This window comes from Hypanus sabinus, chromosome 21 (assembly GCF_030144855.1).
Source record: "Hypanus sabinus isolate sHypSab1 chromosome 21, sHypSab1.hap1, whole genome shotgun sequence".
NCBI classification, from domain to species: domain Eukaryota; kingdom Metazoa; phylum Chordata; class Chondrichthyes; order Myliobatiformes; family Dasyatidae; genus Hypanus; species Hypanus sabinus.
Window position 1 is genome coordinate 10,390,116 of NC_082726.1, and position 19,467 is coordinate 10,409,582.

Genomic DNA, 19,467 nt, shown 5'->3' on the forward strand with positions numbered 1-19,467 from the left:
GCATGGTTACCTGGACTGGAAGATAAGATTCCATAGAATCAGGAAGAGCTGGTTAGGTGGATACAAAATTGTCTTGGAGTTAGGAAACAGAGAGTGGTGGTTGAAAGTTGTTTTTTGGAATGGAGACTAGTGACTAATGTGCTGCTGGGGCTGGTGTTGGGGTCCTTATTATACATTATTTATGTAAATGATTTGGATATGAATGCACAAGGCTTGATTAGTAAGTTTGTGAGTGACACAGAATTACAAGGGGATCTTGATCATTTATGGAAATAAGCCAAGGAGTGACAAATGGATTTCAATACAGATAAGTATGAAGTGATGCATTTTGGAAAGTTAAATCTGACTAGGATGTGTACTATGACTGGTAGGACACTGGAGAATGTGGTGGAACAGAGGGACTTAGTTAATTGAAAACTGTTTCACAGAATGGTGAAAAAGACAATTAGAATGCTGGCCATTAATCGGCACTAAATATAGGAGATGGGACATTCTGTCACATTTGTAGAAGTTGTTGCTGAGACCACGTTTGGAGTTTTGTGAACAGTTTCGGTGAGTACGGTATGTAATGATAGAGCCTCCATCACCCCCAATTGCTGAAAATTCCATAGATTCTTTAACCTCTCAGTAAAGAAGTATCTATGCATCTTGGTTTTAAATAATGTTTTGCAGCTATGCCTGCTTGTTCATGACTCTGCCATAAGTGAAAATATCTCAACATCCACTCTGTCAGATCCGCCATCGTCTGATCAGTAAGCCACTGCTGTTCGCTCAGTTCAACAGTGAGTTCAGCAGCAGAGGGGACAATCTGAGGCAAGAATGGTTGATAGCAGAAGTTTTCCTTGGAGCCAGTGCCATCAGTCAACACAGTTTAGCCCAGAATAAAGCAAAACTTTTTTTTGTGTACTAAGTATCTCTGCAGAGAAAGTGATTGCAATATTTCTTAATTGTCTTGCACAATGGCTGTATGTCAAGTGAATAGAAGAAATAAATATTAATTGTTAAATTCCTTGCCATGCTAGATTTTGAAGTAAGAGCACATTCATATTGGTTGGAGTGAAGCAATAGGTCTGGTGGCTACTTTACTGATTGCATATTTAGAGCGTTCAATAATAAGTATTTCTGTAAAGTCCTCGAAGCAGTATTACTGATGTATTTTGTTTGTTGTCAATCAAGTCTCTTTGTTGCATTTGTAGTATTCTATTGGCTTTTACTTATTATCTTGGTAATTCTTAGGTTCACTTGAATCTGGAGAAGAGTTCTGTGATGCAGTGGAAGAAGTTGACCTGCCAAAGGACGTTGCTGTGGCAGCTGGTGATGCAATGCTTGCAGAAAATCAGAAAGAAGATCATGAAACTCCAAATGAGGAGCTCACAGATCTCCAGCTGAAGTTTGAGATTAAGGAGGTATAAGTCATTTCTGAATGTTTCTTATTGACTTGAGTTCTCTATAACTCCCTTTGTTTTAAAATTAGATTTTTATGCTAAATTGATGGATTGATCTTGGTGAATGGTTTCTATTTCAGAAGTTTGGATTGTCTTGTTATAAGAGTTGTCCACCAAAGGGTACTTTGGACTGCCAATCTTTGTGCCCATCTATACAATACTAAAATTCTCATGCTCTGTCTGTCTGTTTGTGACCTCCAATTAGCGCAAATAGTGCATTACAGCAGCACTATTTTTGGCTAAATCAACTTAAAATGCGCAAACTTACGGAATGCAGGTTATAAATTAGTATAAAATTGTTCATTTGCCAAAATCAACTGCCCTTTCTTGACCCGAGAGCCGATCTGCCATCATTGAAATCAGGACGCAACACCAAGACGCATGTGCTTGGCCAGCCTCAGCAGCGCCTCATGATGCTCACAGAGCCGATTCCATGCAATTTTTGCAGTGAATAGAGAAGACAAAATCACACAGTATTTGACAGGCAGGTATATTGGGCCCTCTGAAGCCGCAGGATCAATACTTGGATTTCCAATTCACAAGAGGAAACCAGCCGTTGTTCGCCTTCAAGTGCACCTTCCCCAGCAGCATCAGGTACTCTTTCAAGATTTTGCTGCTGTGCAACTGAATAATGATATGGCAAGAACCACTTTAATGGAATTCATGATCTTTGCACTTGCGATCCATTTGCAAGAACCATGTACTATGCAGGTATTCCCAGATTCTACACTTGGGATGGGAAAGAAGGAGAATGGGGAAAAGAGTGGAGGAGTACTCTGGGATTTTTGAAGCAAATGTCCTGAGTTGAGTGTATACAGTTTCTCCACGAAGTGGTGACCTCTACTGTTGAGACTTCTTCATCACTTGAAGGGACCAGTATCTTTCGAATCATTGAAAACACATGATGGAGATATCCTTCCATCATTCAAAGATGTCTACAGAGAGAGAGGATTGTTGCAAGCTGACAATCATTGGCAGCAAACTATGGAATAAGCAAATAGAACAACATTGCCCAGAGCAATGAGAGATGTGTTTGTTGTCTTGCTAACAAACACTGAAATCAACAATCCACTGCAATTATGGAACCAGTTAAAGAATGCAATGTCTGAAGATTTCTTACAAATGGAGAGGAGAACTATCAATGATCCTAATATCATGATCAATGAGAGGCATCATGGACAAGCTCTTCTGTGTTTCCAAGAGAAACTTGAGAACTTGGGCAAAACACTTGAAGAATATCACTTGCCAACACCAAAAAACTGTGCAGTTACTCAAAGTGCTGGCAATCTGGAATTATTGCGTGACCTGCAATACAACAGAGATGAACAACATGAATTTGTTTCACAGAAGGAGCCCCTATTGAATAATGAGCAAAGAGAAGTATATGAATATCTGTGCGACTGCTTGGAAAGGAATCTGTCTTCAGTGATTTTCATTGATGCACCAAGAGGAACGGGCAAGATATTTATCATCAACTTGATCTTTGCTAAAGTTAGGGGAGATGGAGGTATTGATATTGCTGTAGCATCATCAGGAATTGCAGCAACATTGATGCCTGGTTGTAGGACAGCGCATTCAAGATTCAAAATAGCCCTCAAAGTCAATGAAGATGCCCTTTGTAACATCGATTAAAAACACCAATACTGCCAAATTTACTCCAAAATGTGAGGCTTATTGTCTGGGATGAGTGCCCTATGATTAGGAGGGAGAGCTTCGAAGCCATGGACTGGAGTCTTCTTGATGTATGCGGCAAGAATGAGACCTTTGGAGGTATTTTAACCATTTGCTGTGGCAATTTCTGTCAGCTTCTACCAATTGTGAAACATGGAAGTGATGTGGAGAATTCATGCATAAAAAAGTCCTACTTATGGAGAAGCTTAATCAAGTTTCAATTGAAGAGAAACATGCAATTGAAGGAGAAGGACGATATTCTGAGTTCTTATTGGATGTTGGAGAAAACAAGATTGAGAAAAATGAAAACGATGAATTTGAATTACTTGAAGATATGATTCTGCCAGCAAAAACTATGGACGAATGGATTGATTTCAACTACCCGATATTTTGACAATCCTGTAGAATTGTTCTGGAAGAATTCTATCTTGGTTTCTCTCAGTGAAAAATAAACTTCACATGCATTAGACGCTTCCCTGGAATCATGAAAGAATGCTGTTCCTTCAATGCCGTAAGTGAAGGAGCTAACGCCACTCTTTTTCCAACAGAATTCCTTGATTCGGTCAAATTCTCTGAATTGCCGCCATATAAACTGGAATAGAAGAGGGAATCTCCCATCATTTCAATGAGGAACTTGGATCCACCAAGGCTTTGCAATGGAACGCAAATGATGGTTGAAGAACTGCATGACAATCTCATCGTAGCAAAGATAAACTTTGGTGCGTTCAATAATGATATTGTCAGGATCTGAAGAATTACTCTCAATTTATCAGAAGGGGATGTCCCTCTTCAGCGGAGCCAGTTCCCGATACAGTCATGCTTTGCTATGACTGTACATAAGATACAAGGCCAAACCAAGGGGAATGTGTTGATTTATCTGGAGAAACTGGTATTCCAGCATGGTCATCTGTATGTGGCTTTAAACTGGGAAAAAAGAAATGAAAGTGTTTTCTTGAAGGGTGGCAGATCAACCAGAAATGTTGTTATCAAAAGTGTCCTTCATTAAACGGGGAGCTATACAAGTCTTGCTACGTGTGTTTATTCTTTAATAAACTGAGTTTTTCTTCTTTAATTTCCGAAGCACATCACATCAGACTGCACTACCTTTATCTCAAAGGGTGCCCCAGTTGTCTAGTTTACACTAAACCCATTTCACCTTATTTGCAGCTTCTTGATTTCTCTGAGTTAATCTTCCTTCTTGTTCCAAGCTTATAGGTCAGAAATAAAGATTGTAGATATTGTAATGAAGTTGACCATGCTTGAGTATGTAATGTAGCAAATTGTAATGGTCTTTTGTCAAAAGCCTGTCAAGGTGGACAGCTGAAAGCATAGATTCAGTGCATGTGATGATTTCATGTATTTCATTTGTGGGTGTTAGTCTGAGTGAGGTGACAATAAAACATGTGGCTTAGGCTGACAGTTCACAAAACATAACACTAGATCACAGTAACAGCTTTTTGGCCTACGATATCTGCGCTGAACACAATGCTGAATTGGACCAAATCTCTTCTGCCTGCACATGATCCATACCCACACCCCCTCATGCCCTGCATATTCATGTGATGAGGAGGAATCTCTTTAGCAGAGGTTGGTGGATCTGGAGTTCATTGTAATTGATGATTGTGAAGGCCAAGTCTTTGAGTATATTTAGAGCAGAGGTTTAGAAGTTCTTGATTAGTCAGGGCGTCAAAAGGTTACAGGGAGAAGCAGGGGAATGGGATTGAGAGGAAAAATAAATCACCCATGATCTAATGACGGAGCAGACTCAATGGGTCAAATGCTCCTATGTCTTATGGTTATCAGTGTCTATCTAACAGCCCCATTAAGTGCCATTATCATTTCTGTTTCCATCACTATTCCTGGCAATGCATTCTAGGGACCCACCAGAATCCGTAAAAATAAACATGCCCTGCACAACTTCAAACCTACATGCATGTTCTCTAGTATCTGACATTTCTGTCCTGAAAGAACGATTCTTGAATCCTTTCAGCTCTTATGTATGCCTCTCATAATCTTATAACTTCTGTTAGGTTTCACCTTAGCCTCTGCTGCTTCTGAGAAATCAATCCAAGTTTGTCCAACACTCCTTATATTTCATATTCTCTAACCCAGGCAACATCTTGGTAAGCATTTTCTGCATCCTTTTCTACATCCTTCATGTAATGAGGATAATAACACAATACTAAGTGTAGCTTCATGGAAGTTTTACTTAGCTGCAACATGTTTTCCTTCCTCTTTTACTCAGTGTCCCAACCCAGCTATCTATTTGCTTGACCACTGTCAGGAACAGTGGACTTGACTCAAAGGTCCTTCCGTACATTAATTCTGTTGAGGGTCTTGCCATTTTCTTCCTCATTACAGTTGACCTCCCAGAGTGCAGCATCTCATATTTGCCTGGGTGTATCTCCATCTGCCAGTTCTCTGCTCATATCCATGGGTGCCAAGGTAGCATAACAGTTAGTGTAACACTATTATAGCTGGGCGCATTGGAGTTCAATTTCAGCATCCTCTGTAAATATTCGCTCTATATCCTCTCTATGGAATGCTTTGGTTTTCCCCAGGTACTCAGGTTTCCTTCTACAGTCAAAAGATGTACCTGATAGGTTTATTGGTCATTGTAAATTGTCCCTTGATTAAGTTAGGGTTAAGTTGGGGTTATTGGGGTTGCTGGGTTGTATGGCTCGAAGGACCAGAAGTGCCTACTCTGCACTCTCTCTGCATAAATAAAATAAATAAATATCAGTAACTTCTGTATCCTTTGACAACCAACATTCACAATTCCACCCATCTCCACTGATACAGTGCATGAGTAATTAGTGTTGCATTCATGATTAGCAGTTAGACTTGAATTTCAAATGTGATGAATGAATCACATGGGAACTCCAAGTTAATTTTGCAAGTATTATGTCCTTCATAGTGTCGTTTCTTTTATTGCTTTCTATTAACACTATCCACTGTATAATTTTTTTTACATGTTAACTTCACAAATTAAAATCATAAATGAGAAAAAGACTTTCAAGTCAATGATATTTGATATAGTCAATGATATTCAAGATTTTCAAGGAATCTTTTATGTCAATGATATTTTGTCAGAACTTGAAAAATGAGAAAACAGAATCAGAATCAGGTTTATTATCACTGTCGTAAAATTTGTTAAGTTTGCAGCAGCAGTACAATGCACTGTACAATAACATAGAAAGAAAAAAGGTAAATTCGTTACAGTAAGAATATATTAAATAGTTTGATTAAAAATAATATAAAACAGAAATAATATATTTTTAAAAAAAGTGAGATGGTGTTCAAGGGTTCAATGTCCAATTTGGAATCGGATGGCAGAGGGGAAGAGGCTGTTCCGTAATTGCTGTGTGTGTGCCTTCAGGCTTTTGTACCTCCTTCCTGATGGTAACAATGAGAAAAGGACATGTCCTGGGTAATGGGGGGTCCTTAATAACAGTTGCCACCTTTCTGAGGCACCTCTCCTTGAAGATGTCTTGGACATCTTGAGGCTAGTACCCAAGATGGAGCTGACTAATTTTACAACTTGCTCCAGGTTCTCTCCTGTGCAGTAGCCTCCCCCCACCAGACAGTGATGCAACCTATCAGAATGTTCTCCACAGCACATGTATAGAAGTTTTTGAGTGTTTTAGGTAACACTCTTAGTGAAATATAGCTGCTATCTTGTCTTCTTTATAGCTAAATCAATATTTTGGGATTGGATTAGATCCTCAAAAGTCTTGACACCCAGGATCTTGAAATTGCTCACTTTCTCTACTTCTGATCCCTCTATGAGGATTGGTTTCCTGAAGTCCACAATCAGCTCTTTCATCGTACTGACATTGATTGTAAGGTTGTTGCTGCAACACCTCCCAACTAGCTGGTATATCACTCCTGTATCTCCTCTTGTCTCCATCTGAGATTCTACCAAAAATTGTTGTATCATCAGCAAATTTATAGATGGTATTTGTGCTGTACCTAGCTATACAGTCATGGGTATAGAGGGAGTAGAAGCACACACTCCTGAAGTGTGCCAATGTTGTTTTTTCATTGAGGAGGAGATATTATTACCAAACCACACAGATTGTGGTCTTCCGGTTAGATGTGATGCAGAGGGGAATAAAGCCTGTCTGTGCAGGGTGAAGACCAGGGTTGTTCAGATGACCCTCATGTTTTCAGTGCCATCTAGTTGGTCGGTTACCCTGCACAATTGCAGAATTGCAGGACACAGCTTGCAGGCAAACACACTTATATTCTCTCTTTTCAAGTTCTGAAGGAAGATTATTGTCCTGAAATGTTATCTCCCTTTCTTTCATAAGACATTCATTACCAGGCCTGCTCAGTATCTACAATGCATTCTGTTTTTAATACAGATTTCCAATATTTGCAATTCCTTGATTTTAAATTACTTTGCTGGAAAGGTTCTTTGAGCTATCAGGTAGATTTAAAGACTGCATCTAATGTACAATATGAGTAATTCGTATTCAGATAATCACTAACAAACAATCCTTTAACTTATGCTTGCAGGTTGTTGTCGAACTTGCAAGGCAGGAAAGCCTGAAGAATCCCTTGCTTGTTTTCAGTGTGTCTCAGTTGGGTACTGAGGTGAATGTTAGAACATTTGATGTAACATCCACATCATATCTGAAAAAAATCAATTTTGATTATTGTGAAGTTCCTTGTAAGTATTTGTCTCTTTAGATATTTGCAAATGGTCAATACATGGTATTAATTATTCATACTGCTTTTTGTTTTCTGTCTTAATTGATTGCTAAGGATTGGTTCCAAATGAAGATTGAGGTCTGTTTTTATGTGGGAGATCAAAGGGAAGGAAAATCTGACTGTCATGTTGACAGACAGACAGACACACTTCATTGATCCCGAGGGAAATTGGGTTTCGTTACAGCTTCACCAACCAAGAATAGTGAGGAAATACAGCAATATAAAACCATAAATAATAGTAAATTAATCATGCCAAGTGGAAATAAGTCCAGAACCAGCCTATTGGCACAGGGTGTCTGACACTCTGAGGGAGGAGTTGTAAAGTTTGATGGCCACAGGTAGGAATGACTTCCTATGACGCTCAGTGTTACATCTCGGTGGAATGAGTCTCTGGCTGAATGTACTCCCGTGCCTAACCAGTATATTATGGAGTGGATGGGAGTCATTGTCCAAGATGGCGTGCAACTTGGACAGCATCCTCTTTTCAGACACCACCGTCAGAGAGTCCAGTTCCACCCCCACAACATCACTGGCCTTATGAATGAGTTTGTTGATTCTGTTGGTGTCTGCTACCCTCAGCTTGCTGCCCCAGCACACAACAGCAAACATGATAGCACTGGCCACTACAGCCTTGTAGAACATCCTCAGTATTGTCCGGCCTATGTTAAAGGATCTCAGTCTCCTCAGGAAATAGAGACAGCTCTGACCCTTCTTGTAGGCAGCCTCAGTGTTCTTTGACCAGTCCAGTTTATTGTCAGTTCGTATCCCCAGGTATTTGTAATCCTCCACTATGTCCACACTGACCCCTTGGATGGAAACAGGGGTCACCGGTGCCTTAGCCCTCCTCAGGTCCACCACCAGCTCCTTAGTCTTTTTCACATTAAGCTGCAGATGACTCTGCTCGCACCATGTGACAAAGTTTCCCACCGTAGCCCTGTACTCAGCCTTATCTCCCTTGCTGATGCATCCAACTATGGCAGAGTCATCAGAAAACTTCTGAAGATGGCAAGACTTTGTATGACTTTTGAGTGATGTGTCAGAACAGCATTGCCAGTGGACAAAATTTTGAGGAATAAAGAAGAATTTATACATTTCACAACCTGCTTTTCTGTAGACTTGAGTCATGTTTTCCTTGGATTCTTTCTTTTCTTTCTTTTTCCTTTGTACTAGTGACTGTACTAGTGGATATGGAATCTTACATAGCATATCTTGCTCTTGTGGCATGTGGGGGGATCAGGGGCACATCCAATATCTCCAGCGATGCCTGCAGTTGTTGTCTGAGCATGGAGTATTGGAGTTGCAGCTGGATTGTTATGGAGTATCCAGGATGTGGAAAATTTTGGAGCTAGTATGTTTTTGCAAATACATTAATGTATAGATAGTACAGTTTCATTAAGGGCAGTTCTTACTTGACAAATCTGTAAAAATTAGACAAAGAAGTCAGTGGCAAGGTGCCACACGCGAGTCTGCTAAACAAGATAAGAGCTCTTGGTATTGATGACGAGGGGTACTGGTATGGCTACACTGACTGACAGAGTGGGGATAAAAGGATCCTTTTCAAGAAGGCTGCCAGTGACCAGTCAAGTTCCACAGGCCTATAGATTTTCACTTTATACATTAATGAACAGGAACTGATAGCATTGTGGCCAAGTTTGCAAATGATACCAAGATAGGTGGAGGAACATGTGTTGTCATGGAGGCAGAGAATCTGCAGGACTTGGAGGGCTTAGCAACATGGGCAAAGAAATATTAGACAGAGGGTTATGCACTTTAGAGAGAAGAATAAAAGTATAGACTATATTCTCAATTAGTAGAGAAGTGGGTGAAAACTCATAAGGGGGCTTGGGAAACAGTGCAGAATTCCTGTAAGGTTAATTTGCAGGTTGAATTGGTAGTAAATAACTCAAATGCAATGCTAGCATTCATTTCAAGAAGGCTATAAAACAATGATATAAAGCTGAGTCTTTCGGGGACATTGGTGAGATTGCGTTTGGAATATTGTGAGCAATTTTTGGCCCTGTGTCTACGGAAAATTTTTGGCCCTGTATCCCTGGCTCTGGAGAAGTTCAGTGCAGGTTTTCAAGAATGATCCTGGAATTGACTGGCTTAATGTATGAGGGTCATTTGGTGGTTCTGAGCCTGTATTTGATGGAGTTCAGACGGATGAGCAAGGATATTTTGAAGCTTACTGAATATTGAAAGGGCTAGATAGTGCTAAACATGCTCTAATACAATTTAAGGTTGTACATAGAGCTCATATGTCTAAGGATAAAATGGCTCGATTTTATTCTCATCTTAATTCAACCTGCGATAGATGTCATTCTGATGTTGCTTCATTGACTCATATGTTCTGGTCTTGTACTTGTTTACAAAATTATTGGAAAGATATTTTCAGTATTATTTCAAGAGTTTTAAATATTAATTTCCAACCGCATCCTCTTACTGCAATTTTCGGTTTACCAATGACGGATAATAATCGTTTATCCGCTTCATCTCAACGAATGATTGCATTTGTTACATTAATGGCTAGAAGATCTATTTTATTGAATTGGAAAGAAATTAATCCTCCAACTGTATTTCAGTGGTTTTCTCAAACTATTTCTTGTTTGAGTTTAGAAAAAATTAGAAGTGTGGTTTTTGATCAGTTAAATTTGAAGAAACTTGGAGACCTTTTATTCAACATTTTCACATGAGTTGAATTGTCTTTTCCTAAACCTTACTTATATTATCCTTAATTAATTGGATGGAGGTTCTGAGTTATTGGCACTACTGTATATGTACTTAATATTATTCAATGGCCCATGTTGGTTAGTGTTTTTTTTGTTTTTTTTTCCTCTCTTTTTTTGGGGGTTTTTCTTTTTTTTTCTCTTTTTACTTCTTTGTTCATTAATGTTCTGAGTTTGAGAGGTTATATATTTTTATTATTATACATCTGAATGTCTATTTAAACTATTAATTATGTACTCTCAAACATTTTGTATTCATGTTTCATTTATGTTTGTTTAAAACTAATAAAAAGATTTAAAAAGAAAAGAAAGAAAGGGCTAGATGGAGTGGACATGGAGACTATGTTTCCATTAGTTTTGGAGATTCTAGATCCAAGTGTACAGTCTCAAAATAGAGCTTTGTCCCTTTAGAAACAGAAAACCTACAGCACAATACAGGCTCTTCGGCCTACAATGCAGTGTCCAACATGTACTTAAGAAATTACCTCGGGTTACGCATAGCCCTCTATTTCTCTAAGATCCATGTACCTATTCAGGAGTCTCTTAAAAGACCCTATCACATCCGACTCTACCACCGTCACCGGCAATCCATTCCATGCACTTATCACTCTCTGCATAAAAAAAACTTACCCCTGACATCTCCACTGTACCTACTTCCAAGCACCTTAAAACTGTGTCCTCTCGTGTTAGCCATTCAGCCCTGGGAAAAGGCCTTTGACTATCCACATGATCAATGCTTCTCATCATCTTATACACTTTACGTCATCATCTTAGAACTGAGATGAGGTGGAATTTCTTCCGTCAGACAGTGGTGGATCTGTGTAATTCATTGCCACAGAAGGCTGTAAAGGCCAAGTCATTGGGTATACGTAACGCAGAGATTGAATGGTTCTTGATTGGTAAAGAGTTTAACAATCCTCTAGGGAGTAAACAGTGGAATGGGGTTGAAAGCATGATTGAATGGCATAGCAGGCTTGATGGGCTGTTTCTGTGCTGTAGTGTTCTATGATTCCATGGCAGGTTGATGACACGAGGTAGTTTAGCATGGACTAGATGGGCTGAAGGGCCTGATTCTATGCCATAGTGTTCTATAACTCTATGATTCTAATGGCCTAATTCTGCTGTTATATCTGAAGGTCTTTATGATTTGGTGAGTTGGTCACATTTCAGGTACAGAATGTACTTGACCACTAGCAAAGGCACTAAGGGCAGGCAGGTGTGTAGGAGTCTGTTGTAAACTTGAAGGGGGAGGGAAGACAGCAGTAACAGCTCTTTTTTATGACATCTTTGATGGCTCTGTTGTACATTAGGGAAAGACCAGCACTGGGTAAGTGAGTGGTTTCATGCATTCTTCCTTGAGTTTTTACAGCAGTTGGCATCAACAGTGTTGCATTACTGCCAATTTCATGCATTCTGTTGTGAGGGAGATAGGGGCAACTAAGTATTTATATGACCACAAATGAGACTCCTGAATTGCATGTTGCCTCCCTGTTGTTCTGGCCAAGGATACAAGAGGGAAGGTGGTCGTGCCGTGTGTTGCTATGAGTAACGTTGGTAGGGATGAGGTCCTATAGCATAAGTTTAGGGAGCTCAGCATTTAAGTAGCAGGTGCTCAAACCTATAATCTCTCAACATTATAGGTTTCGAAGTTTTTGGTGCCACAAGCTAGTGAGTTGAGGAATAGAAAGGGAGGTCAGATGGATGCATGGTTGAAGGCATTATGCAGAGGGATAAGCTTTTGGTTCTTGGATCTTTGATGCTTTGGTGCTTCTATCTCTCTCTACAAAGGAGTCGTGTATGTGCAATGAGAAGTGGTCAGTCTGCACCTTTCAAAAGTCCACAATCATCTTTTCTTGGTCTCGTCCACATTGAGACTCAAGTTGTTATGCTGACATCACTCTCCTCTCTTTACGCCATCTCGCAGTCATTGTTGATGAGGCCAACCACTGATGTGTCATCAGCAAACTTTATGATTTGGTTTGAACTGGATCTAGCAATGTAGTCATGCAACAGCAGTGGGCTGAGCACACTGCCCTGGGGAGTGCCAGTGCTCAGCATGATGGAGCTAGAGATGCTTTTGCCAACTCAGACTGACTCGCCTTTCAGTCAAGAAGTCCAGGATCCAGTTACAGAGACAGGTGTTGAGACCCAACAAGGACAGTTTACCCACCAGCTTCTGAGGGATGATTGTATTAAAAATCTAGTTGCAGCTAATACACAGTATTCTGGCACCATTTTCAAGGTGGGATAGGAAGAATTGGAATGCTGAGGCTAACACATCATCAGTTGAATGATTACAGTGATAAGCAAACTGGAAGGGGTCCAATGTATCAGGAAGATGGGATTTAATATGATCCACAACCAGCTGGTCAATACATTTCATTATTGTTGAGGTCAGTTCCACTAGACAGTAATTGCTGAGGCAGTTTACTGTTGCCCCCCCCCCCCAAACTCTGGGCACTGGGATGATGATGGTCATCTTGAAGCCTGAGGGGTCAATGTTCAGAGAGGTGTTGAAGATATCTGTTAGAAACTCAGTTAATTTGGCTGCATAGTCACTTAGCACATGATCAGGTTCGTTATCAGGCCCTACAGCTTTATGTGTGTTGACTCTGGCTCAATCAGCTGTGGCCACACAAAGTGCCTGCCCTTTGGGTAGGTGGGGTGGAGAGTAAGGGGGGGGGGGTCCTTCCTCACCAGCACATTTTTCTGTGCATCAAACCAAGTGCAAGAAACATTCATCTTAGGAAGAGAAATGGCACTGTCATTGACATGCAGGGTGGACTTGTGGTCCATGAGGGAATGATTGTCCTGCCACATGCACCTCATGTCTCTGGTATCATAGAAGTGGCTGTATATTCTCAGTGAATGATTCAGTTTTGCCTTCCTGATGGTGTGGGAAAGTGCAGCTTTTGCGGACCTGAGAGCTATCTTATCCCCCAATCTGAAGGCAGCATCCCGATCTCTCAGTCTCTGTTGTCAGGTCATTGCTTCTGATTATCCTTCACACAAATATGATTAAAAATAGTAACATCCTCAATGCGCTTTTCTGTTTAGCCAGTCACAGATCTCGCATATTCATCGTGTTAATTTGATCGTCCCAGGTTGCCATGTTAACAACTTAATACCTTTCAATGCCACAGTTGGTTTCCCTTCTACTCTTTTTAAAAGTATCATCTAAATTTATCATGTCACTTTGATAATGGTGGATAGATCTGTTTGGTTTATTGTATAATATGGGTGGTCAAATGCTGTGGAATTATTAAGGGAAAGATTGCCATCAACAATTTCCATGTTGATTCCATTGTGCATGATTATCAACAAAAGTGGAACTCCCTAAATCCATGTGTTGTGCTTAACTTGTGGATGCTGGATATAATATGTTTTGTAGGTAGTTCTCAGTTGTTCGGAGAAATAAATTGGTTTTAGAATTCTCCACTGGTTTTCCTTACTTTAATATTGTAAACTGATCTTTTAAATGAAAACCCATCAAAATTACATGTCATGTCTTTGTGTTCCTCAGATGACCAAAATCAGAAGCTTCATTTGATCTGTTGTGAAGATACAGCAGGTTCTGATCTCCTGAAAGTGGAATACATTAAGGTTAGATGTTAATCTTCCATCAAAGTATCTTCCTTAAGACAAAATAGTGCGGACAGCAGAACTGTATGTGGTCTTCTAGCTGTGGCCTAAATGTATGACATAGGGATACCAGCTCTTAAATTTGGTAATTATCTAGTGTTACCATTGTATCTACCTGTATATTTACCTTCAGAGATCACTGAACTCTGAAACCAAACTCACTTCCTTCTCAATACTCTGCAGAAATCTATTGAATCCTACCTTATCACTTCTGCCAAAATGCTTGTACTTCATACTTCAATTCATACTTAATCTATATCAAATTCCATTCTTAATTAACCAGACTTCGAGTGAAATGGTAATTTTTTTCAAATAACGGAACTTTGTGGTAGTGGTTCACCAATAAATGCTTGTCTTGCCATTGAGACTCGTGTGGTGAATAAGCATCAAACAGTATTTGTTGATAACTTTTATCTATCTTGAATTGAAGCAAAATTTAACAAATGGTTTATTGTTGCAGATTGATAAACGTAGTCCACATTTTAAAATGAATCCTGACGCTACTGAACAGACACTTAAGGTAAGTCTTTATTATCTTTATACTCAATACCCTACAGATGTTTTTCAAGGTAACTTCAAAATCTTTGAAGTTATCTTGAAAAACACCTAGAAAGTATTTGAGAAGCCAAATGAAGAATGTCAAGTTAGTTGAAATGCTTAGAAATGCAGTTTTATTTAGGAAGAAGTAGAATATGTAAATCAATGATTAATTTATAGGGAAATAAAATTTAGATGCAATGAAACTATTGAAGAATAGTATGACATTAAGATAAAAATAATACAATAAATTTGCATTTCCTTAAAATGCAGACATTTACACAGTACACCTTTCTGTCAGTGTGATAGAGAGGTACAGTGCAGAAACAGGCTCTTTGGCCTATCTGGTCTGTGCCAAACCATTTAAACTGCCTACTTCCATTACGTTGTACTGGGACCATATCCCTGCATTCCTTTACCATCCATGTACCAATCCAAACCTCACTTAAATATTGAAATGGAGATTGTAAGCATCACTTGTGCTGGCACCTCATTCCATACTCTCAACAACCCTTGAATGAAGAAGCTTCCCTTCATGTTTCCCTTAAACTTTTCACCTTTCACCCTTAACCCATGATCTCTGGGTTGTAGTCCCATCCAGCCTCAGTAGAAAGAGTCTTGCTGCATTTCCTTATCTATACCCCTCATAATTTGCATACCATTATCAAATCTCCTCTCAAACTTCTATGTTCTAAGGAATGAAGTCCTAACCTATTTAATCTTTCCTTATAACTCAGGTCCTCCAGACTTGGCAACATCCTTATAAATTTTCTCTGTACTTTTTCAATCCTATTTACATCTTTCCTGTAGGTAGGTGATCAAAACTGCACACAGTACTCCAAATTAGGCCTCATCAATGTCTTATACAACTTCAACAGAACATCCAACTCCTGTACTCAATGCTTTGAGTTGTGAAGGCCATGTTGCCAAAAGCTTTCTTTATGACACTATCTACTTAATTTCAATGAACTAGGGACCTGTATTCCCAGATCTTTTTGTTCTACCACACTCCTCAGTGCTCTACCTTTCACTATGTAAGACCTACACTGGTTGGTCCTACTGAAGTGCAACACCTTGCATTGTTTTCACTAAATTCCATCTGCCATTTTTCACCCCATATGGGGGGGGCGGTGGTCAGTGGTACGGTAGGTGTTTTTGATGGTTGTGTAGCAATGGTCAAGAGTGTTTGAGCATTTGTGGGACAGGACACATACTGGTAGTATTTCAACCACTACCACTAAAGCTAATTCTGATTTTGAGATTAGTTTGATCAATTTCAGATAATCTTTTATAATTGTGTGCTGTACAGTATAATGTAAAAGGGCAAATTTAACTAGTTTATATGTATAGCATATTTGGAGCAGGAGCTCACTTGGAAAGTCCCTAGTTTAAATTTGGAGTTCAAACTTTGACCTGGTGTCTGTCATTTTATTTCCTCTTCCTTACACATCACCACATATTTCAAATTAATTGGGTCACTGAGATTGTATCAGATGTTGTAAAACTAGTTGTTCATGTAAAATTTTGTGACGTAGGCTGCAGAAACTGGTTTAGAAACATAGAAAACCTATAGCACAATACAGGCCCTTCGGCCTACTAAGTTGTGCCGAACATGTTCCCTACTTTAGAAATTACTAGGGTTACCCATAGCCCTCTATTTTTCTAAGTTCCATGTACCTATCCAAAAGTCTCTTAAAAGACCCTATCGTATCTGCCTCCACCACTGTTGCCCATTCCATGCACTTACCATTCTCTGTGTAAAAAAACTTAGCCCTGACATCTCCTCTGTCAGTCAAGCAAGCCGTTGTATACTACATTATGTTACTTTATAGTTTGCTCAGCATTAATTAGCACCAGGTGAATATTGGAGCTCCCTTTTAATGCTATTTTCATAATGCATTTATTATGATTAAAAGAATAAATTTTACCCAGATAAATTGGTGCAGACATGTATTGGTCTTTGAAGGAAAGCATTGTTATGCTACTTGCATTGTTTAAATGCTATCTTTTAATCATCCTCACAGAGCGTGTTTGTACATCCAGTAGTTGAAGTAGAAAGTTGTCCTTATTCTTTTGTTAAATACAGCCACTAAAATCTCAAAGAGTAAGGCAAAGGGACAACCAATTTCTATGATCCTGAATATTGCCAAAGTTGAAAAAGTTGTTTCATAATCTAATCGTGCAGTAGTTTTTAGGGAATAATGTGTAATGGTATTGCAGAATTAGACCATTTAGCCCATTCCGTCTTCTCAGTCCCAGTCTCTTCCCTACTCCCCAAAACATTTCATGCCCTGACTGATTAAGAATCTATCAACCTCTGCCCAATAATTTGGCTTCCACAGGCACTTGTGGCATCAAATTCCACAGGTTCACCACCCTCTGTCTAAAGAAATTCCTCCTTGTCTCTGTTTCAAATGGATGGCCTTCTATTCTGAGGCTGTGCCCTCTGGTCCTAGACTCACCTACCAAATGAAACATCCTCTCCACTTCCTTTATTCCCTCTCTGCCTTCTGTCAATCAGCCAATGCTCTATCTATGCTGTTATCTTTCCTGTATACAATGGGCTCATAACTTGTTAAGCAACCTCATGTGGTACCTTGTCAAAGGCCTTCTGAACATCCAAGTACACAGCATCTACTGATTCTACCTTGACTATTCTGTTTGTTATTTCTTAAAAGAATTCCAACAGATTTGTCGGGCATGGTTTTCCCTGAAGGAAACTATGCTAACTTGGGCCTATTTTATCACATGCCTTCAAGTACCCTGAAACCACATCCTTAAGAATTTACTCCAATGTCCTCCCCACAATAGAGATCAGACTTAACGAGCCCATAATTTCTGTTCTTCTGTCTCTCTCTTCTTGAAGAGTAGAGTGACATTTGCAATTTTCCAGTCTTCCGGGACCATTCCAGAATCTAGTGATTCTTGAAAGATCATTACTAATGCCTCCACAATCTCTTTAGCCATTTCTTTCAGAACCCCAGGGTGTAGACCATCTAGTCCAAGTGATTTATCTACCTTCAGACCATTCAGTTTCCAAGGCAAATTTTCCTTAGTAATGGCAGCTTCACTCAATTCTGTCCCTGACACTTGAACTTTTGGCATACTGCTAATGTCTTCCACAGTGAAGACTGATGTAAAATAATTATTCAGTTCAGCTGTTATCTCCTCTCCAGTGTCATTTTCCAGTGGCCCAATATCTACTCTTCCCTCTCTTTTACTTTTTATATATCTGAAGAAACTATTGGTATCCTTTTTAATATTATTGGTAAGCTTACCTTCATATTCCATCTTTTCCCTCTTTATGACTTTTTTAGTTACCTTCTGTTGGTTTTTAAAAACTTCCTAATCCTCGACTTCCCAGTAATTTTTGTTCTATTTAATGCCCTCTGGCTTTTATGTTGACTTTGTTGTCCATTGTCAGCCATAGTTGAGTCATCGTACCTTTGATCCTTTGGGACGTATCTATCCTGCGCCTTTTGAATTGCTCGCAGAAATTCCAGCCATTGCTGCTCTGCCGTCATCCCTTCGAATGTCCCCTTGCAAACAACTTTGGCCAGCTCCTCTCTCATGCCTTTGTAATTCCCTTTACTCTACTGATACATCTAATTTTAGCTTCTTTCTCTGAAATTGCAGGGTGAATTCTGTCATATAATGATTCCTGGCCTCTAAGAGTTTCTTTACCTCAAGCTCACTAGTCGGTTATGGTTCATTGAGTAGAGAGTCCAGAATAGCTGATCCCCCGGTGGGCTCAACAGCAAACAGCTCTCTTGCAGTTTCTTAGCCCTACCTACAAGGATTCTACACTTTGCGACGCTTTATCACCTCATTTTCAGGATTTGATTCTATTATAAGGATCCCCTGTTTTTATCTAACTCCTCTATTAGGGCTGATTTACCAGAGGGGAATACAATGTGCTAGTGCATAATCTTCAAACTTCTCACTCTATATCAGAGACACCATGAATTCTAACAGCATCATGCCAAGCATGGATGAGCATACATCTGACTGTTGTAATATGTTGGGGCTTGGTTTTGGGGATGTTTGCCTGAGTGAGGGAGCTGATGTTGGTTCATTTATCATTGTGGTGTATTTGGAAGATTTTGCAGATTCAACTTTGGTGATAATTTCCAGTACCTTGTAAATTGTTCAGCTCGCAGAACTGCTAAACAGGGCTAAGATCACTGCTACTTTGATTGAGTTTTGTGCCAGGTCCAAAATCTTAAAATGCCCTTCTCTGAAGTCAGCCTGAAGGTCTACTGGGGCTTTGAATGTGGTGGTGAACTTCATTATTGATGGTTATCTTTATTGAGCTGTGGCTTCTGAGTTATAAGAAATGGTCCATGTTTTCCAGGAGCTTATCAGGAGTCTTTACTGTAGAAGGGTAATATAGTGCAACTGGAACAGATTGTTGGAGGACCTTGATCTTGTGGATTTGGTGAACAAGTCAATGCTTGGAGCTCAATCTTGGTGCACACGCAAATCTGAATCACGTTTATTATCAGTGGACTATATTGTGAAATTAGTGGTTTTCTTACAGTAGTATAGTGCAAAATAAATTGTGTGAAAAAGAATTAGCGAGATACTGTTCACAGATTCATGGACCACTCAGAGATTTGTTGGCAGAGGAATAGTTGTTCCTAAAATTTTGAGTTTGGATCTTTAGACTTCTGTACCTCATCCCCAATGCTAGTAACAAAAAGAGGGCATTTCCTTATGGTAATGGATGC

The 19,467-nt window shown here is 39.5% G+C and overlaps 1 protein-coding gene across 3 annotated transcripts in view; it reads left to right on the plus strand.

Moving 5' to 3' along the window:
* vps13c (vacuolar protein sorting 13 homolog C) overlaps positions 1-19,467 on the plus strand; it is a 386,360-nt gene that overhangs the window by 113,548 nt on the left and 253,345 nt on the right. For all 3 annotated transcript variants that reach the window (XM_059945986.1, XM_059945984.1, XM_059945985.1), the window contains 4 exons: positions 1,237-1,406; positions 7,638-7,791; positions 14,082-14,161; positions 14,661-14,720. In XM_059945986.1, the coding sequence (XP_059801969.1) occupies positions 1,237-1,406; positions 7,638-7,791; positions 14,082-14,161; positions 14,661-14,720 (464 nt within the window). The remainder of the gene's footprint in view (positions 1-1,236; positions 1,407-7,637; positions 7,792-14,081; positions 14,162-14,660; positions 14,721-19,467) is intronic.